This window comes from Sceloporus occidentalis, unplaced genomic scaffold, assembly GCF_023333645.1.
Source record: "Sceloporus occidentalis isolate IW3139 unplaced genomic scaffold, rSceOcc1.0.p SCAF_3, whole genome shotgun sequence".
NCBI lineage: Eukaryota > Metazoa > Chordata > Lepidosauria > Squamata > Phrynosomatidae > Sceloporus > Sceloporus occidentalis.
Genome location: NW_028316983.1, coordinates 246154481 through 246176743, shown reverse-complemented (window position 1 = coordinate 246176743; position 22263 = coordinate 246154481). Strand labels below are relative to the sequence as shown.

At 41.1% G+C, this 22263-nt stretch overlaps 2 protein-coding genes across 7 annotated transcripts in view; one reads left to right on the top strand and one right to left on the bottom strand.

Annotated features, from left to right (window-relative positions):
- The window catches only part of LOC149317721 (rhophilin-1-like), a 49032-nt gene extending 32823 nt beyond the window's left edge, over positions 1-16209 (bottom strand). For all 3 annotated transcript variants that reach the window (XM_089518072.1, XM_089518073.1, XM_089518074.1), the window contains exons 1-2: positions 16066-16209; positions 14133-14742 (exon numbers count right to left, since the gene is read on the bottom strand). In XM_089518072.1, the coding sequence (XP_089374198.1) occupies positions 14133-14243 (111 nt within the window). In that variant the 5' untranslated portion in view covers positions 14244-14742; positions 16066-16209. The remainder of the gene's footprint in view (positions 1-14132; positions 14743-16065) is intronic.
- Positions 16210-16468: 259 nt separating this feature from the next.
- Positions 16469-22263, top strand: part of LOC149317720 (DNA topoisomerase I, mitochondrial-like) — a 51383-nt gene continuing 45588 nt past the window's right edge. For 2 of the 4 annotated variants that reach the window (XM_089518069.1, XM_089518066.1), the window contains exon 1: positions 20224-20425. The gene's annotated coding sequence lies outside the window, so the exon portion shown is untranslated. Of the gene's footprint in view, positions 16546-17675; positions 17700-20223; positions 20426-22263 lie in introns of those variants that run through there. The other 2 variants (XM_089518067.1, XM_089518068.1) reach the window with 2 other exon arrangements.

Below are 22263 nucleotides of genomic sequence, written 5' to 3'. Positions count from 1 at the left end.
GGGTTCGAATCCTGACTCAGCCATGGAAACCCATGGGCAAGTCACACTCTCTCAGCCTCAGAGGATGGCCATGGCAAACCTCCTCTTAAGGAACTTGTCAAGTAAACCCCATGGATAGGTATGCCTTAGGGTCGCCATAAGTCGGAAACAACTTTAAAGCATACAACAACAACAACAACAACAACAACAAGAAAGAAGAAACTTTTCTAGAACATGGCCACATAGCCCGAAAACCCCACAAAAAACTATGGATGCCAGCCATGAAAGCTTTCGACTCCACAACAACAACACATTTACAGGTGGGAGTTGCACCATTTCGGTTTGCTCAAAGCACGGTCTTGAATGAAGGGTGATAAGACCAATTTTCTTTTTAATGCTCAGCGGTTGTACAAGCTTAAAGGCATTTCTTGGATGCTTGCTTTGGTTCGGAAATTATATCGCCTTGGATTAAAGCAGCAATATGTACTTGGAGGTATTATCAGGTCCTTCATCTGGGTCGCAGCAACCAAGAACAGCAGGAGAGAACACACTGTAAAAACAAAGAAAAGCAAAAAGGGGCTGCAAAAACAAAGTTTTAAGAGTAGATGTAGAAAGTCAAGGAGGGAAGCTTAGATGCCCATTCTGCATGTTCAGAGCTGTGCAGCCAAGATCCTACAGTGGGTCTTCCACATTCACTGCGGTTAGGGACACAGGACCTGGTGGAAGTGGAAAAAATGCAAATAAAAACCAGACAATTTCTAATACCTCTCTAGGAATATCTAGGTCCTCCAGTGAAACTCTATGGTCAACATCTGCCAGAAGCTGACCATAGACTTGTGGTAGAGGACCTACAAACGCCTAGAGAAGTGGTCTCTCTAGGAATTTCTAGGTTCTCCCACACAACTGCTGCCGAAATTGGCCACAGAGTCGTGCTGGAGGATGTAGAAATTCCTAGAGAGAACGTATTAATCAAATCCACGAATAATCAAATCCACAAAAGTCAAAGCCACAAACATGGAGGGCCGACTGTAGTTTTTACAGCAGCAGAAAATCTGGTCCCCTGAGCGGTTGCTCAACCTGAAATGTTGTGTTTATGTATTGAAGCGCATAAACTTTAAACCACGGGTGGGAACAGTGCGGCCCTTCAGGTAGTGTTGGACTGCAACTCCCAGCAGCATGACCAAGGGTGAAAAAATTGGGGAGTTAAAGCTGAAGAACATCTGGAGCAGCTCATGTCCTCTTCTGGGTCACACAGAAGCACAGGTGAGTTGCATCAAGATGCCAACTAACAACAGCTGTGACACTGTCTGTGCATCCAAAGCCTCAGAAACATTTGAGAGTGGCATGAAACATAGGAATGCAAACCCATGCGCCAGGTGCTACTAGAGATGCTTATGCCGACACTTATTGTTGGGGTATCTGGACATATGGTCAGAGTCTTCAGACCATATGGCATCAATGCACCAAGCTATGGGGGAGAGGACTAAACACATTGAAGGCACCAGATCCCTTCCGATCCTGACAGATAAGCTGAGTCAGCCCTAGTTGATGGGAGACCACCGAAGAATACCTGGGTCTGTAGGAGAGGAAGGCAATGACAAGCCACCTCTGAGTAGTGTTGGCCTAAGAGGACCATATGAAATCCATGGGGTTACCATAGGTTCACAAGTGACTTGATGGCACAGACACACACATGGGAGGGATACAACCAACTTCCTAAGCAAAAAACCTGTCTATCCACACCTTCTCACAGAACATCATTCTAGCCACTGTGGATTGATGTGGAATGATTGCAGAACAACTTCCCACCTGGGGATGAATATAACCATCAAGGACACCATTCTGAATCGGACTACAGAACACCTAGACACCAAAATGTCATTTTTTAAAATCATGGAATACTTCACCTTTGGGAATAACATGTACCTTCAAATGAATGCACTCTAGGCTGCACCAACAGGAGTATAGAGTCTACATAGAAGGAAGCAATAGCATCACTGTATTTGGCCAGATGCACCAGTGTGATGTGACAGATAAAAAATGCCAATGCGATTCGAATCTGCATCAGTAGGAGTATAGGATCAAGGGAAGTAATAGTACTGCTCTCTTCTGCTTTGGACAGACCTCATCTGGAATATTGTGTCTGGTTCTGGGCACTACATTTGAAGAAGAATACTGACAGGCTGGAACATGTCCAGAGGATGGCGACCAAAATGGTGAAAGGTCTGGACACCTCCAAGCCCTATGAAGAACAACATAGAGAGCAGGGCATGTTTAGCCTGGGCAAGAGAAGGTTAAGAGGGTATATGATCATCATGGTTAAATATATGAAGGGATGTCATATTGAGGATAGAGTAAGCTTGTTTTCTGTTGCTCCAGAGACTAGAACATGGAGCAATGGATGCAAACTATAGGAAAAGAGATTCCACCTAAATATTGGGAAGAATATTCTGGTGGTAAGACCTGTTCAACAGTGGAATATGTTGCTTCAGAGACCAGTGGAGTCTCCTTTGGAGGTTTTTAAGCAGAGGCTGGATGGCCATCTGTCAAAAGGAGTGCTTTGATGGTGTCTTCCTGAATGGCAGAATGGGGTGGACTGCATGGAGTCTCTTCCAGCTCTATGATTCTCACCTGGAATATTGTGACCACTTCTGGTCAGCACAGTTCAAGAAGTACATTGACAAACTGGAATGTATCCAGAGGAGGGTGACCAAGAAGTTAAAAGATCTGGAAACTAAAATCTACAAGGAACAGCTGAGGGGGCTGGGTATGTTTAGTCTGGCAATGAGAAGACTGAGAGGTGACTTGGTGTAGTGGTTTGAACATTGGACTATGACTGTGGAGACCAAGGTTCGAATCCTAGGATGGCCATGTAAACCCACTGGGTGACCTTTGTCAAGTCATACTCTTTCAGCCTCAGAGGACGGCAATGGCAAACCTCCTCTGAAGAAACTTGCCAAGAAAGCCCCATGATAGGTTCTCCTTAGGGACACTGTAAGTCGGAAACAACTTGAAGGCACACAACAACAACAGTGATAACCACCTTTAAATATCTGAAGGGAAGTCATGTAGAAGAAGGAACAAGTTTGTTTCCAGTGTCTTCAAATTGTAAGAAAAGAGAATCCTCCTAAACATTAGGAAGAACTTTGCAATGGTAAGAACTGCTAGACAATGGGATGGTCTCTCAGAAGATGGGGAACTCTTTAAAAACAACGTTGGGTGGCCATCTCTCAGGAGTGCTGTAGTTGTGTATTCTTCCATGGCAGGAGGTTGGAGTAGATGGCATTTGCTAAGGACACTTGGATGGCATCACAGCATGCAAACATCTGGAATAACACTTCTTCAGCTCATATAGCCAGGGGAGGGAATGCTCCCATTTCCACCCATCTTCCAGATTAATTACGGAGTCAATCCAGATGGCTTGAGTGCCCCCTCTTCCTTTTGTCCACCTTCAATTCCTCACCTCACTTTCTGGTTTAAGATAAACAATTTAACTTACATGTTTTGTCTCCAAACCCAAACTTGAAACCATAGTTTCTGTGGGTTTCAAAGTATGCCACCATGAGGCACGCTTCGAATCCTCAAAACTATGGGTTGGATGATCATCTATGACAGGGGTTCCCAAACTGGGGTGCCTGCATACCCGGGGGGGGGGGGGCGAGATGAAATTTCAGGGGGTGCGACCAAGAGAGATGGTGAGGGTTGGCAAAATGACCTTTTAGTCTCTTTTGAACTTTACTGGGAAAACATGAGAATGTCTTTGTCTTTCTTTGGTCTGCCATGTTGGAGCCAAATTCTGTGCAACTGTCACCTCCCCAGTGAAATATTAATAATAACAATCATTAATCATTATTTAATAATTAAGATGATGATGATGATGATGATGATGATGATGAATTCACTCATATCCTGCATTTCCACCCAAACCAAGATTCGGAACTGGTTACATAAATTAAAACAAATGCAAATAAAAGCCCATACAAATATCTAAGTAAAATAATAATAATAATAATAATAATGCAAGAAATCACTATTAAAAGTGTAGTTAAACTACCCATAGAATCATAGATCTGATCATATTCTCTGTTGTTGTGTTGGAGCCAAATTGTGTGCAACTGTCACCTCTTCAGTGAAATGTTATAAATATCAATCATTAATAATTATTTAACAATTTAGATTATGGCATTATTATTATTATTATTACACTCATATCCTACCTTTCCTCCCAAACTGAGATTTAAAACATCTTACACAAATTAAAACAAACAAACAAACAAAACAGATAAAAGCCCTTGCAAAGTAGAATTAAAAAATCCTACAAGAAGTAATTGTTAAAATGCAGTTAAGATACTCATAGGATTAAAAGGTTTACTAAAAGCATTTACTAGTGGTTTAGATTTATTATTGCAATTAAATTAACTATAGAGTCAGCATGAACTAATGGTTTTCAAGTCAGTCTCCAAGAGACCAGGCTTTGCTATTATTTGTCCAGTCAGATGAAATTTCAGGGGCTGCGACAAAATGTGGCTTGTGTTCTTGGTGACAAGTCACAAGTCATCACTCATTTTTAATAAATAAATTAAAATTTAATTGCTTAGTTGAGATTTGCATTTAACGCACTGAGTTAAAAGGTTATTTTCTTAAGTTCAATTTGTAGCGTATGTGGTCCAATTTGTGGTTCAAAAATTAGAAATTAGCCTTCTTCATCTTCAAATATGATATTACTTTTGTAGAGGATGCGAACATCAGTCAAACATTTCCTAGTTTTGTGGGGCATAGAAAAGGTTGGGAACCACTGATGTATAACTTATGTCTCAGATGCAAAGCTGAGCAATACTGTGGGATATTGCTGCATGACATCTTTCAATAGAAGTCTTCTTGGGCAAAGAGAAGGAGCAAGGAGGGCAGGACAGCAGCAAGGCACACCTTTCTGAACAGGCAAGTCAAGTCTCGCTGGTGCATTGTGCAACTTGCAAATGCTGTCACAATCCCAAGAACACAGACAGAACAGAGTGAATCATACCAAGCCATAGAGAACTACTGCAAGGGACTTCCCAAATAAAAGAAAAGTAAAACCAAATGAAAAGGAAGCATACATTATTGGAACCAAGAAAAGTGAGCTGTTTGAACCACAGCTCTCGAAATATCCCAGCCAGCATGGCTATGGGGATTCTGGGAGTTGTACTCCAAACACTCATTTGCTGAAGGCTTGATCAGACCTATAGGGATTTTGCATTGTACATTCAAACCATGCAAGACAATCACATCCGTTCCTGCTTTTTCCCTATATAAACCTTTCAGGGCTATTTATATACAGGTTGAGACTCCCTTGTCCAGAATCAAATTCCAAAATTGTCCACATGAGTGGCTGAGACAGTGACACATTGGCTTTCAAACAGTTCGGCGTAAACAAACTTCACTTCGTGCATAAATTATTTAAAATATTGTGCATAACATTACCTTCAAGCTATCAATACAAGATATATATAAAACATGAATGAATTTTATGTTTAGACTTTGGTCCTATCTCCAAGATTTCTCAGTGTGTATATGCAACTACAGGTATTCCAAAATCTGGAAAAAATCCAAAATCCCAAAGGCTTCTGGTCCCATATATTTCGGATAACAGATGCTCCGCTGCATATCTTTCCCCCTCTATAGAAGCAAATGCATCTGGTGTACATAATACATAAAAAAGAGGAGAAAACCCAGGAAACGTAAAAGACCTTTGTGGATCATTAAGTCACTTTAGTAGCATTGAACACTGAAATTTATTGCCTCTGACAAAGCAGGGCTAGAAGTAATGGTCTAAAACACTGGAGGCCAGGTTGGGTCACACAACAGCATCACATCCAGTGATCTAGACTGAAAAGAGGAGAAACTCAGGGCCCTTTCACACTACACCGTTATAGTGCTATGATTCCATTTTAATTTCCATGGTTCCCTTCCATGCAGGGAGACCTTTCCCAGGACATGTCCCACATTTCCACCTTCTATCCAGGAGGAACATCAAAATGTCCTCCATTTTAAGATGGACTACAAAGCATGCATTTGCATTTATATTAGTGTTTTTAGCATTTATTTTGTCATGCCTTACAGTTTTTCTTGAATGTCCTACATTTTGTGGTGCCTTGTCTTCCTTTGTGGTGATGGCATCTAGTCTCCCTGGGCCTTTGAAATGTGAAGTTTAGTATATGCCAGAAAGTGGAAAGTAACTGAATCCCCAGAAATAAATGAATCGAAGTCAAAGATGTTTGGGTCTACAAGAAATTATTTTGAAAGAGAATGGGGAATGGTGATAGATCACTTAAAACATTCAGCATAATAACCCATGTTAAAACAGCAACAATAGACAAGTTGATGATTTGAGAATTAAAAGCATTTGTAGACTGACATGAATGTGTGTCAGATTTAGGGACGTGTTCCCATCTCTAAGACAAAGTGATTTCTTTAATTCTGGCAGCCTATATAGAAAAGGAAAGGTTTATATAACAGAGACTGTCATCTGAAATCTGAGACTAAGACGGTGATTTGTAAAGTAACGTAATGCATGGAGACCTGTAAAAGGAGGAATTTAATGGTAAAAATAACAGATTAACCAAGCCAGGATAGGAAGAACTAAGTTTATGGTTTTGTCATTTTATATTTATGTTTGTCAAAATGTTTGTCTTTGATGTTTGTTGTTGGAATTTCACAATATTTAAATAAAAAAGAGAGAAAGAAATGTGAGGTTTAGAGAAGAATACTTAGATTTTCCTGCCAGAGAGCTGTAGTTCCTCTCCAAAGAAAGCACAAGTCCCAGCCTTCCTTAGGATGCAGCTGCAGCACTTGAAAATGGAATTATAGTGCTAGGACAATATTCAAACAGGAGAGTTTTTGTCCCTGTGAAAAAATGACACTGGAGCAATAAAAAGAGTTTGCTTAAAAAAAACAAAGCTCTGAAGCAATAAAAAGGCTTTTACAAAACAAACAGAAGAGCGAGTTTCTCTTACACAGAAAGTGCCGATGTGCCGGATGCTCTGGACATATGTTCCACTTGTGGACTTTGTACCTGTGACTCGCAAATAATTCTTGGGTAGGAGAAGAAAAAAGGTACAGGATCATGTCCTATATATAAGAACTGTCCCCAGCTTGTATCTATTATTCCATGCAAGCCCCATAAAACTGCACAGTGGGGACATGCAGGACTTCAGCTTTCAGTAGCAAAACAACACAGATAAAGCCATGCTTCTATTCCTGCCTGATGATTTTCTTTAAGTTTTGACTCTAGAGGCCAAGGGTTGATTCACATCTTGGCCACAAAACCCACTGAGTGACCTTGGGCAAGTCACACTCTCTCAACTGTTTGAGACTTGGACTATGACCCTGGAGACCAGGGTTCAAATCCCCATTCAGCTATGAAACCCAATGGGTGCCCTTGGGCAAGTCACACTCTCTCAGCCTCAGGGGAAGGCAATGGAAACAAGAACAAATCTTGCCAAGAAAACTCCATGTCTTAGGGTCGGGAATGACTTCAAGGCACACAACTGCAACAAACAAACAAACAAAAAACTAAACCAAAGTTCAAAATCATGAGTAGGGATGCCGGAGGATTCGTTTATAATGTAGAGATAATACGGTTTAGCACTACTTTAACTGACATGGCTCTGCTTTACAGAATACTAGGATTTGTAGTTTTGTGAGGTCCTGGCACTCTTTGGCAGAGAAGGCTAAAGACCTTGCAAAACTAGAAATCCCAGAATTGCATAGGATGGAGCTGCAGCCAGCACTGAAAGTAGTGCCAAACTGCATTGTTTCTGCTGTGGATCAATCCAGAGTGAAAACTAGAGAGGGTTCTTGTACCTTTAATGGTTTTATTAGAAAAGGGAGCATGGTGCAACTGTTTGAGACTTGGACTATGACCCTGGAGACCAGGGTTCAAATCCCCATTCAGCTATGAAACCCAATGGGTGCCCTTGGGCAAGTCACACTCTCTCAGCCTCAGGGGAAGGCAATGGAAAACCTCCTCTGAACAAATCCTGCCAAGAAACCCCCATGATAAGGTCGCCTTAGGGTTGCTTTAAGTCGAATACGGCTTGGAGGCACACAACAACGACAAGAAGAAGCAACAATTTCAGCAAGTGCTGCTTGCCATGCATTTTGTGTTTGCCTGTGTGGCTTTTTTGTGTTGTATTTTAGTGTTTTATAATACTGAAACAGTTATAAAAGTTTTATTCAGTTTGTAAAGTGCCATGTAGGATGGTACTATAGAAATAAACAATAACAACTACAACCACCACCATGGAATAAGCCACATTTGCTAAAATTTCCTCTTCTACACAGCCATTAAAAAGACAGGAGTCCTCTCCAGTTTGCAACCTGGCAGCTCTTGGAGCACAAATTGTATGAAAAAGACAAAGGTGTGTGTGTGTGTGTGTGTGTGTGTGTGTGTGTGTGTGTAGGGGGAGAGGGGTGGGGAAAAACCAGACATGAAAAACAACCACCAAACACATTACATGTGCCAAAATGAAGGCAGGAACCCAGGTTGGGATCTGTGAAGAGGAAACAGATGTTATTACAAAGGCCTCAGTGGCAAAACAACATTATCCATCCAGGGAGATAAAGGCAATGTGCCTATCTCAAGTGCAAGTCCACCACTCCATTTGGGGGATCACCATGGCAACCCTATCCTCACAACAATGCACGCCATGCGTCTGGCGGGCCTCCACTTTCCCTCCATTCCTACTTCCAAGTCTTGGTGCTTGCCAGCTGTGCAAAACACACGACAATCCACACCATGCACCCAGTTGGCCTCTCAGATGCAGCTTTTTCTCCATCCCATGTCTTGGTGTCTGCTGGTTTACAAAACACACGTCAATGCACATCATGAGCCTGGCAGGCTTCCCAGAGGCAGCCTTTCCTCCATCCCAAGTCTTGGTGCTTGCTGGTTTGCAAAACTCATAGCAATGTGTGCCAAGCACTTGGCGGGCCTCTGATATGCAGCCTCCCTGCCATCCCTTGTTCCAAGTCTTGGTGCTTCCCAGCTTTGCAAAACACACAACAACGCACATCATGCACAACCAGCTGGCCTCTCAGATGCAGCTTTTCCTCCATCCCTCCTGCATCCCAAGTCTTGGACCTTCCCAGCTTTGCAAAACACACAACAATGCATGTCATGCAGATGCAGCCTTTCTTCCATCCCAAGTCTTGGTGCTTGCCACCTTTGCAGAACACACAACAATGCACATCATGAGCTTGGCAGATCTCTCAAATGCAACTTTCCCTCCATCCCAAGTCTTGGTGTTTGCTGGCTTCACAAAACATGTAACAAAGCACATCATGTGCCTGGTGTGCCTCTCACATGCAGCTTTCCCTCCATCCCAAGTCTTGGTGCTTGCTGGTTTTGCAAAACACATAACAATGCATGCCATGTGATTGGCGGGCCTCCTCCATCCCATGTTTTGGTGCTTGGACTGGCTTTGCACAGCACACAACAATGCGCATCATGTGCCTAGTGGGTCTCTCAGATACAGCTTTCCCTCCATCCCTCCTTCCAAGTCTTTGTGCTTGCCAATATTGAAAGAAACAAAAAACACAACAATGCACATCATGAACTTGGCAGACCTCTCAAATGCAGCTTTTCCTCCATCCCAAGTCTTGGTAATTGCTGGTTTTGCAAAACACACAACAATGCATGCCATGCGCTTGGTGGGCCTCTGAGATGCAGCCTTCCTGCCATCCACTGTTCCAAGTTGTGGTGCTTGCCAGCTTTGCAAACACACAACAATGCACATCATACATCTGGCAGGCCTCTCAGATGCACTTGATGACAACAACAACCCTACATCTTGCCTTGAGTTATTCTCAGACAACATTTGCATGGACAGCAGCGTGTAAACAAACCAATGCAGAAATAAGTAATCCAATTTGCCATGAAACCTGATGTCATTCCTTGAAACAAAGACTGTAAAGGGATGAACTGTCTCGCAAGTGGCAACAGGTTGTGGATTCGTCACTACTTTTTCTTGGTGTGCCAAGAAAAATATAAAGTGCCCAGTTGAATGGAGGACATTTTCTTTCTTTTATTTCATTTTATCCTATCCTTGGTTGAGGCAGCAGAGAACGTTTTCTTTTAAAATCCAGCATAAACTAGTTGGGAGACCGATTAGCAATTGTCACCAAACAGGTTAATGACTTGGGACAATTTTGAAAGCTAACATTTCCCTCTAAGTTTCATCATGATTAGGACTTGGAGAAACTATAAATGCAAAGCACACACAAAACTTGCCCAAGGCATGCTGCACAGGCTGAAAGGTTACTCTGATAGGAAGCTTGTGCATTGGATTTCTTTAAAAAGCCTATTTCTCACAAATAGCTTTAATTTTAAATTAGTAATATAAATACGCCAGCATGGCATAGTGGTTTGAGTGTTGGACTATGGCTTGTGGGATCAGGGTTTGATTCCCAGCTTGGCCATGGACCTTGAGTGAGTCACACTCTCTCAGCCACAGAAAACCCCACAATAGGTTCATCTTAGGGCTACCATAAGATGGAAACAACCTGAAGGCACACGACAACAAAAACAATGCAAATAGTAAATAGCCATATAACTAAGCCAGAAGTACACAATTTGCCACCTTTTCCTGCATGGCTTTTGCTCCTTGTGTTTTATATACAAATGGAAAGGACCCTAGCGACATCTTTGTTGTTGTGTGCCTTCAAGTCATTTCCAACTTATGGCAACCCTATCATGGAGTTTTCTTGGCAAGTTTCTTCAGAGGAGGTTTGCCATTGCCATTCTGTAAGGCGGAGAGTGTGTAACTTGCCCAGGGTCACCTTGCGGGTTTCCATGGCCAAGCCAGGATTTGAACCCTAGACTCCAGAGTCATTGCCCTAAAGCGAAACCACTACAACACCTTGGCTCTCCAAAAGCCACTGGTAAACATATATGTAAACATGGCAGGGAAAAATCCTGGCAGAAAATGTAGATAAGACTTTTAAGGAGCATCTTTTGTTGTGGTTGTGTGCCTTCAGGTCATTTCTGATGGTGTTTCCTTGGCATGATTTGTTCAGAGGAGGTTTTGCCCTTGCCTTACTCTGAGGATGAGAGCATGCAACTTGCCCAAGGTGACCCAGTGGGTTTCACAACTGAGCTGGGAACTGAACTCTGGGTTCCAGAGTCATAGGCCTGTTATAGACAGCCACTTTATTTTGGCTGTCTGTAACAGGCCATAGTCTGCAGTTTGATGCCACTTTAACTGCCGCAGCTCTATCCTGCAGCATCCTGGGATTTCTAGTTTTGTGAGACGCCAGCACAAATTGGCAGGGAAGGCTAAAGACCTTGCAAAAACGACCAATCCAAAGATTTGTTTTCGTAACAAAAATCACATCCATGTTTTGCTGCTGTTTTGTTTTTCCTTTGTTAAACTTACTGTTTTGCCTTGCTTGAAAAATTTTAATATGCAAAAAAATCTGGGGAAAAACCAAGGATTCCCTGGGAGGGAGTTACAGCACTCATTTCTACAGCGCAGATGCACCCTTAGTGTTTTATAGAAGTTGTTATTTACCAGCCTGGCTTTAATCCCAGGAGATAGATATGAAGCACTTTGGAGAACCAAAGAATGCAACATCACAAGAAGACACACTCCTTGGTTGTTTCCACCAGGCATTGCACACTCTCTGGCCTCAAGAAGGCATGGCGAGACAGCCTCCGATCCATCAAATCCCCCCCAAAATCCTCTTGGAAAACTCATGTTGAATCTACGTGCTTTTTCTGACCTGGGCTTGGTTATTAGCAAATGCAAAGAGCTGCCAAAAACCCAATCGTCATACAGCCTGCAGGGTGGGAAAGGAAAAACACACACAGAGACATACACAAAAACTCCAGCGCAAAACATTAGTCCAAGTTGGTTTCTGGAGAGGGATCAGAGGTGGCAGAAAAAGAGAGAAAGAACTGCAGGACTGTCACTTCTACAAAGTACAACTAATTCTGGGGACGGAGCAGCCTGGGAAAAGACGAGGCACTTCTATGGCTGCCTTTGCAGGGAAAATAGCTTTTTCTTTTCTGCGGTGCTAAAGGAAGACAAAGAAAATATTTTTGGGGGACTATCACTCCCATAATCCCCATTCAGCAATGCTGGCATGGGGATTCTGGGAGCTGCAATCCCAAACAAGAAATAACTTTCTTGATCTTCAGCCCAGCCTTTCCTGGAATCCATCTAAACCTTTCCTCACTCTTGCCATATCCACCAGAACCTTCAAACCCTAACACTGCTTTCATGCACTGACTTATTTGTTTTTAAATATGTTTTTATGTGGTTTTAATCTTTGTATCCTTTTTAAAATATATTTTTAAAATTATTTTGTTTTCTGAGAAACATGTAAAAAACATAACTTCATATCTATAGATGTTTACATGATTGCATTACTGTAGTTACATCCACAAACATAAACTATTGTAATCTTCCTTGAATCCTATTGTTGGAGAAAGGTGAGATATTAATCCTTGAAATGAAATCATCATCATCATCATCATCATCATCATCATCTACATCCACATCACTCAAACATTCTAACGTCCATCCAGTATTACTTGTCCATAAATTTAATTAAATATGTCTTATCTCATATGTTATATTTGATCATGAATCTTTTGATACTTTTAATAACATTTCAACTTTTATATTTTGTGAATTTTTAACTATGTTTATTTTTTCATCTGCTGCAAACTGCCTTGAGTTCCTAACTGGGGAAAAGGTGAGCTATTATTATTATAATTTATTATTATTATTATTATTATTATTATTATTATTATTATTTAAAACCTTCCAATGTCACACAGTCCCAGTTGCAATGTAGCATGAGAAATAACTGGCAGAACGCATTCTTGGACACTAACAGAACAAAAGCAATAATACAGATTGAATTCCAAAATCTGAAATACCCCTAAATCCAAAATTGTCCACATGAGAAAGTGACACTTTGGCTTTCTGATACTTCAGTGTATGAAAACTTTGTCCCATGCACAAAGTTATTAAAAACATTATGTGCAAAATTACAATCAGGCTATGTGTTTGAGGTGCATATAAAGCATAAAAGCTTCATTAAAGCCCAGTCTCTTCCGGCAGACTTATCCATATGATTTTTAAACTGTGAATTGGAAATGATGAATCTTAAATAGAGATTGTTTTAATATGTGTACATTTTACTTGTCCTTTTAAATTGATGTGTTTTACTGATGTGTTTTAAATTGATGTTGTGTTTTTGTTCACTGTTGTTGTTCCCTGCCTCAATCCATGGGAATTATAATTATTATTAAATCCATTTCATACTGTATTTCGATCATTACTTATATGCAAACATTCCAAAATCCAAAATAAATAAATAAAAATCCAAAATCCAAGACACTTCTGGTCCCAAGCATTTTGGATAAGGAAGACTCGATCTGTTACAATAACTGTTGTTGTGTGCCTTCAATTCGTTTCTGACTTATGGAGACCTGAAGGCAAACCTATCATGGGATTTTCTTGGCAAGATTTGTTCAGTGCCTTCCCTTAAGGCTGAGAGAATGTGACGCAGTGGGTTTAATGGTCAAGCTGGGAATTGAACCCTGTTCTCTAGAGTTGTGCCCAAACCACTATGCCATGCTGGCTTACAATAACATTACAGTGGGCCCTTGGTATCCTCTGGGGGTTTTATTCCAGGATCACCTGTAGATACCAAAATCCATGCTCAAGTCCCATTAAATACAATGGTGTAGTAAAATGGTGTTCCTTATATAAGATGATAAAGTCAAGGGTTACTTTTTGCAATTTATATACATTTAAATTTTTTTTTTAAATTGTGGATGGTTGAATCCATGGATATGGAGGGCCAACTGTAATAACCCGCATGGTATAAGTGGTTTGAGTGCTGGACTACAACTTTGGTGACCAGGGTACGAATCCTGCCTCAGCTATGAAACCCACTGGGTTTTTTTGTTCAAACTCCCCTTTGAACAAAACCTGGGAAGAAAACCCCATGATAGGGTGCCTTAGGGTTGCAATAAGCCGGAAATGACTTGAACGCACTCTGAAAACACAATAATAATAATAAAATTAGGAATTTCTACCCTGGCACTCCCACGCCTGGTAAGAAACACTGCCCAAACCAATGTAGACTCAGTGTAGACTCACCTTCCTCAGGCTGCCATTTTCGGAGGTCTGCAACAAGAGAGGGACCCCGGTGCCCTCGATGTCCTCGTCTTCTCCTTCTCCTCCTGGGGGACTCTCGTCTTCTGGGACCATCCTGGCTGGCACAGGTGGGCATCGGCCAGGTAACCCCAGCTCTAGGACATGACCCAAGGCAGGAGCGAAGGAGGGAGGACACAGACCCTAGGCGAGCTTTCTGCACTCTCTTGCACCACCTCAGCCCCCCCAAACCTTGGCTTGCCCAAAGTTGAACCCTGTAAACACCTTTCTTGGAAGGCAAGGGCAACTGCCAGCTTGGTCCTTCCACCTGGCAGGTATAGACTTGGTTTTAGTAATGCAGGTTTCTTCTTTGCAGACTAAAGGTTTGAAGGTTTGAAGGGTAGATTTCAACGGAAAGTGAAAAGCAACTTCTTGACAGCGAGAGACATTTGGGGAGGGGACCCATGGCCCACAGCAGTAGTGGGGTCTCTTTCTCTGGATGTCTTCCGAAAAGAGGCTGGACCACTAGCTGCTTCTGGGGATGTTCTAGCTGGTTGGAGTCAATGTCCTCTGGGGGACTCTTTCCAACTCCGGGATTTGGTGTCGTCCAAAACACCTGGAGGAACAAAGTTTGGGAATAACTGACTGATCCTGCACTAAACAAGGCATTGGATTCAGTGTCTTCTGGGGGTCCCCTTCCAACTCTGGGATGCTATGAAGTGGAAGTCCAAGACACCTGGAGCAGCAGGGATCTTGCATTGAGCAGGGGTTGGACTGAATGGCCTCTGGGGATCCTCTTCTATGATTCTAACACTCCTCCTCAAGGATCCCATTGCTGTCACCACTCTACTAGAAGATCTACCTGAGATTCAGAGCCAGCTCTGTCCTCCTCTTAGGAACACCTCACCTGCAAGGTGATGCTCTGCCTCCTGGGGCTCTGTTAGTTCGGAAGCAGCCTTCTAGGGGCTTCTTTTGTCCAGGGTCCCACCTTTCCTGAGCCTTACCTGTTCTGGCAAGTGAGGGCAACAACCTATCCTGATGGAGACCCTCTCTTCTGGTCACCCCAAAAGCTTGCCTACTGTCTAGGGACCTCCAGACCATCTTCCCTTGCTCTGCAATCCCTCCAGATCCTCACTTGAGCCTTACCTGTCCTGTCAGGTGGAAGGCACCCCACTTGTCCTAATGGGGACCCTCTCTCAAAGGCCTGCCCACCGTCTTGGGTCCCCCATCCCAGCCTCCCTTGCTCTGTTCCCTCCACAGATCCTTACCTGAGCCTTACCTGTCCTGCCAGGTGAGGCCCACGCCTATCCTTATGGGGACCCTCTCCTCTGGTCACCCCAAAAGCTTGCCCACTGTCTAGGGACCCCAAGCCTATCCTCCCTTGCTCTGCCCCCTCCAGATCCTCCCCTGAGCCTTACCTGTCCTTCCAGGTGAGGGCACCCCACTTGTCCTGATGGGGACCCTCTCCTCTGGGCACCCCAAAATCTTGCTCACTGTCTAGAGATCCCCTGCCCAGACTCCGTTCCTCTGCCCTCCCTCCAGATCCTCCCCTGAGCCTTACCTGTCCTTCCAGGTGAGCCTTACCTGTCTTGCCAGGTGAAGGCAACAACCTGTCCCAATGGAGACCTTCTCCTCTGGACTCTCCAAAAGCCTAGTCACTGTCTGGGGACCCCCAGACCATCCTCTCTTGCTCTCACAGCCCCCCAGATCCTCCCCTGAGCCTTACCTGTCCTTCCAGGTGAGGGCACCCCACCTGCCCTGGGCACCCAAAGCCTGTCCAGCCTCAGAGATGGCTGCCTAGGGACCCCCAGCCCAGCCTCCCTTGCTCTGCCAGCCCCCCAGATCCTTGCATTAAAGCCAAACAGACCCTCTTGAGGACTAGAAGCTTGGATGTTTGGGGGTGAAAGAGAGTTTTTAATCCCCCCAGAAGTGATCTCACCTTTTCTCCTGGGCAAATGCAGAGAAAGGCACCAGAGTGCCTATGGCTCCCTTCGCCTTGGGCTCCCAGAAGGACAACAGCCCCCTTTGCAAAGCCTTGGGCTACTTACTGCTAAAGCTACAGCAGAAAAGGAGAAAGAGAGCTTGCAAGACAGAGTGGGAAAAGGAGGAGGCGCCACAGCCAATAGGGAAGCGCCGGCGCTTAGAGCGGCACCGCGTCCAACCAATCGGAGGGACGCAAAGCGAGTGGGCGGGGAAACCCCTTGCCTCTCACTCTCTGGAGCGGAGGGAGGGAGGAGTGGCTTGGAGAGGGAGAGGGAAGAGCCGGTCTCCCGTGGCAACCGTGGGAATTAGAACGCGGGTGACGTCATGGCGGGAGGAGAGGTTCCGTCTGGCGCGCTGCCCCCCTCCGCCGGGCAAGGATCACGTGACCAGCCGCGCGGAGATCACGTGATTCAATAGCACTGAGGCCAAAAGGGTGGTAATAATTAATAACGCATAATTAATTAATTATCAATCACCACAAATTCAAAATTAGTATTAATAATTAATTATACTTCATAATTAATAATTATAATTTAGTAGTTAATAATGAATAATAATTAATAATGATTTAACATTTATTTATTTTATTTAATAATTAATTATTACAGTTTATAAATCCACCAGAGACCCTTCAAACACTTGGAAGAACCCTGGCAAAAGGAAGGGCCATTGATATTACTATTAGTATTAGTGGGAGTCATAGTTAGTTAAATTGTTATTGTTATTAATGATAATTAAAGTATAGTAATATTGTATAGTAATGCACATACAAGACACAAAGGCCCTTGAAACACTGGAAAAACCATTGTCTAATTAATGGGAATTGCAGTTAATCAAATCATTATTAACAATAATTATAATGTTGTTTTTGTTTCAATTTTTTAGATTAAATTATGATTACTATTAATTATAATTGATAGTAATAATAATTAATTGAATTATGATTACTATTAGTTATAATTGATAGTAATAATAATTAATTGCATTATGATTACTATTAATTATAATAATGATGTTTTCCAAGTGTTTCAATATTACTTAAATTAAATTATGATTACTAACGGAATTAATAATAATAATTGAATTAATAATTATAATGGAATTAACAATGACGATAATTAATTGAATTATGATTGCTATTAATTATAATAATGATGTTTTCCACGTGTTTCAAGTTTTTTTTAAAAATGATTACTAACAATTATAATTATTAGTAATCATAGTTACATTATGATTACTAACACAGTAAATCAATTTGTATTTTTACCATTCTATGGAATTCTGGGATTTGTAGTTCTGCCCAAGAGTGCTGGTGCCTCGCCAAACTACAGATCCCAGGGCTGTTTAAGATGCAGCCATGGGAGTTAAAGTGGTGTCGAACTGTGGCTCCATCTGCAGTGTGGATATAACCGAGTGTGACGCTGCTTTCACTGCTACGGCTGAGTGCTATGGAATTCTGGGAACTGTAGTTTGTTGTGGCACCAGAGCTCTCTGACCTATGAGGGGTGAACACCAATAACAAGCCCTCTGCTTTCAATGCTTATCTACTAAGCATTAAGTCCTCAGGAGATCTGTAGTGCTCACTTCCAAGTAAGCAAATGGCTGTCTTAAAAGTATACTCAGGTCCTAAACGCACTGCAGAAATAATCCAGTTTGAGACCACTTTAACTGCCCTGGTTCAATGCAAGGGGATTCTGGGAAAGGCTGCTTTTGTCAGGCATTTAGCCTTCTTCTCTGGTGCCACCGCAGACTACAATAAGTTGGATCAAATATTGATCAGAAATATGGAGGCTGCAATCAGGAAATCAGAAGAAGACTAGGAATGGGAAGGGCACCTATATGATAGAATTGGATAAGTGCACAAAACTGCAAATCCCAGGATTCCATAGCATGGAGCCATGGCCATGAAAGTAGTCCAAAACTGCATTAATTCTGCAGTGCAGATGGGGCCCAGGTAAAGATAGGGGAAGGCTCCTGCCTGAAATTTTGGAGAGCGTGGCTGTTAGTTAGAACTAACACTACTGGACTGGATTGACTAAGGGTCTTAAGCCCAATTAATCAATCAACCAATCAATTAATATATTATTAATAATTATTATATAAACAAGTATATTAATTATATTATTATTAACCAATTAATAATAGAGAAAACATCGTATTTGTCTACCAAGCATCGGGTAGGCGAAAGGAGTAAAACTGGTGGTGCAAATTGCAACCCCCTGGGATGCGTCCACACTGCACAAATGTAGCAGTTTAAAACCACTTTAACCTCCATCCTGTAGGATCCTAGGATCTATAATCTGTTGTTGTTGTTCAAGTCATTTCTGATTTATGGTGCTCCAAGGTGAACCTATCGGGTTTCTCGTGGCATGATTTGTTCAGAGGTGTGCCATTGCCTTCCATTGAGGCTGAGAGAGTGTGACTTGCCCAAGGTTGCCCATGGCTTTTCATGGCCAAGCCAGGAATCGAACCCTGGTCTCCAGGGTCATCACCCCACGTTCGAATCACTACACCATGCTGCATTAACTTTTAATTCTCTCTGCTAAAGAGTAATGGACACATCCCTGAAGTAGGATACTAGAATTTTGTGTAGCATAACACTTCTGAGTATATCAACAAACTACAAATCTCAATATTCTGTTATTTTTAACTGATTGTATGTACAGCTACTAAATAAATAAAGCTAATAATAAAAAGATTATAGTAAAAACTGAGTGATGGCATCAGAAGACAGGAAGATTTTTAAGAAGAGAAGATATATAATAAAGAGAACTATAGGTTGGAAAAAGGATATAGGTATCGTATAATATGAGATGAAAGATGTAAATAGTAGAAATGGTATATGTATATAAGTATGTTGTATGTCTGTGTTAGTAGGTATATGGAAATGTGTTATATGTATGTGTATGTGAGAGTATAGATGTATGCATGTATGTATGTAAGTATATTGGTGTGATGGATGTAATAAATAAAATAATAATAAAAAAGGAAAAAATAAAGATCATCATCATCATCATCATCATCAGTGGAATGGAGCCAGGGCAGTTAAAGCCTTATTGAACTGCTATAACAGTGTAATGCGTGTTTGCTTATAACCAAGTCCCATACTATTTGGTGAGGTTGATTCACCTCAGTTAATTCGGGTGGAGTTATGCATCTGCACTGCAGAAATAATGCAGTTTGGTATCACTTTATCTGGAATGGCTCAAAGGTATGGAATCCTGGGATTCGTCGTTTTGCAAGACAGTTTGCCTTTTGTGTCAGAGTGCTGTGTTGCCACAACAAACCACAAATCCCAGGGTTTCATAGCATCTGGCAATTAAAGTGGTGTCAAACTAGATCATTTCTGCAGTGCGGATTATCATCATCGTTATTATCGGGCTTTATTTATAGAGCGCTCTAAATTTACTCAGCGCTGTATGTACAATCAGTTGAAATAAAATAAAATAAGGTGTACAATTCTGCTAAAGTAATTTAACATAATATATATTAATACATATTAACATTAAATAAATAAAATATAGCAAACAACAAAAATAAAAAATAAACCCATGATAATCTCAATTTGATTAGAAAAAGTATGAACCTAATCTAAGAAAAAGTCATATAGTAGATTTAGTAAAGCTATTTAATTTTACTCTTTTGAGAATTAGAGGTTTAAACAATACTAATTCAGGAGGAACATTCTTTTAGGTAAACAGGTTATCTTGGAAGTGAATGTATAGGATTTCATGAATTTAATTTTATCTGTCTCATTAGTAGGGTGCTATGTAATGTGAGTTTGTCATTGTGTAATGTTTTGTGTTTGTCTATGTGACTTTGCTGTGTGATATGTGTTTATATAATAAACTTATAAACATTTAAAAAACAAATGAACCCATGATGCAGCCAAAGTGGCCTTAAAAATAACTAACCCACCACAAACTAACTAACTAATAAATAACAAACAAATAATTGATCCACCACAAATTCTCAAAGAAAGGATGCATCATCTCTTTGCTACCTGCTTTTGGCTTTTTAAAATCTGAATTTCCTTCAGAATTATTTAGAAATGTTTAAAAAGGGGGGGTTTCCTATAAATTTCCTAGAAACCTCCTTTCCTAGAAACCTATCCCCCCAAAATGCAAGAAGATTCCTTCCTTCCCAGATTTCTTTTAGGAATGATCCTCCCCTTCATCCCAGTCTTCCAATCAGAGGAAACCAGTACCATTAAAGTAACTTCTCTGAAGTAGGGCTTTCCTTTCAAGGAGGAGGAACAGGAAAGGAGCTATTTCTGGTATTTAGTATTTGCTAAGACACAGCTCAGGTCTTTGCAGGTGGGTGCCAAGTATCAAAGATAGCATGCATCTCTCTTTGCTCTTGGCTTTGTAAAATCTGAATTTCCTTCAATGCGTTTAAAAGAAGAAAGTGTTTCCAAGCCTCCTTCTCTTTAAAGGGGCCTACAAATTATGTCTTCTTCTTATTAAGCTTTACTTATACAGCGCTGTAAATTTACACAGCGCTGTATGTACATAGAATCAAATTAAAATAGGTAAAATTTAAAATAGATAAAATAAATCTGCCTATAGCATACATTCTATGAAAATAATTAAATATATATGTATTAGTACATGTTAGCATTCAATAAAATAAGGCAGACAACAAAATAACATTAGATTACAGTCATGTAATGTCTGGGAAATCTGGGGAGTCCTTAAGAACCTGGAATTAAAAATTTGCAAAAGAAGTGCAAAAGAAAGAAAGGAAAATTGTAAACGTTGTTGTTGTTGTTGTCTTTTATCCTACAATTCTCCCAATACAGCGACTCAAGGCAGCATATTTGATTTATCTGAATTTTACTTTTTTCCAGCAGCCAGGCTTTTGACTTTCTTTTTGGTTCAGAGTATTGCTGGATGACAGCCTCCCTCTCTATTAATAAAAATAATAGATTAATTGATCAAAGGAGGTCCTATTTTCCAAAGATGCACCATATTGATCCTTAAAGGGTTGAGATTGATTAGACTGTGTTTGGTTTTGGGAGGGGCAGGGCTTGGAAATGCTCCTTTTCTGTTGTGTCTGCCAAAACTTTCCCCCAGATTTTGTAGTTTTGGGATTTGTCGTTTTTAAAAACCTAATAAACAATTAAACACACTAAGAGCTTTATTGCACAAGAAAACAAAGCTAAAATAGAGATGGAGAGTAGTGGCTTTTGCCATGCTTTACCGCATGATGTCTTAGTGCTTCAGTTCTCTTCCTGCAGGAGACGGTTGTAAAAGTGTGCCTTTTGCTGGACAGATCTTTCTTTCTTTTTTGATTTTTATTATTAAAAAACCATAAAACAAACAGACAGTTGAACTTGTCAGATGCTCATTTTCATGACTTCTAAATTCCCTTAAACCCTCCCTCTCCCCATTAGTACCATGTATATCTTAAATGATATTTACTTGTATTCTTTTGTGTTTATCTGTTTTCATTCTTCTTCCTTTTACTCTGTCTGATAGTGCTAATATTTCTTTACTATTTTCTGCTTCTCTTTATAATCTACTGTTATTTTTTTAAAAATTGTGATTTATGATGTTATCTTAAAAAGCTGTTACATGTTTTATTGTTGAAATTTATATTCTCTAAACGAAATTATTCATCATCATAGTTCCTCGCAACTCCAATTATCTTGGCAATAGAATGGGAAGATTTGCCATAGTTGTCTGTGTGTTTCGAAATAGTTTCCTTCAATTGAGCAGGTCAGTTTATCCATTTCGATAGCTTCCATCATTTTAAACAACTTGAACAGATTTTTCAGCACAACAAAAGTCTCACTTTTACAACCATCTCCCATGAGAAGAGAACTAAAGCGCTACAATGTCATGCGGTAAGGCATGGAGAAAGCTACTGTTCTCTGGCTCCTTTTTCGTTTTGTTTTCTCATGTGATAAGGTTAAGTGGTTCCTTCCACATTTGCTGAAGGACCCCTGTCAATCTGGCAAAAATTCAAATTAGAAAAAACACTATTCTTTTTACCTAAGAGAACACCTCTCTAGGAATCTCCAAGTCCTCTAGTGCAACTCTGCGGCCCACATCTGCCAGAAGTTGCACTGGAGGACCTACAAACGCCTAGCGAGGTGTTTTCTCTAGGAACTTCTAGGTCCTCCAGAACAACTCTATAGTCAACTTCTGGC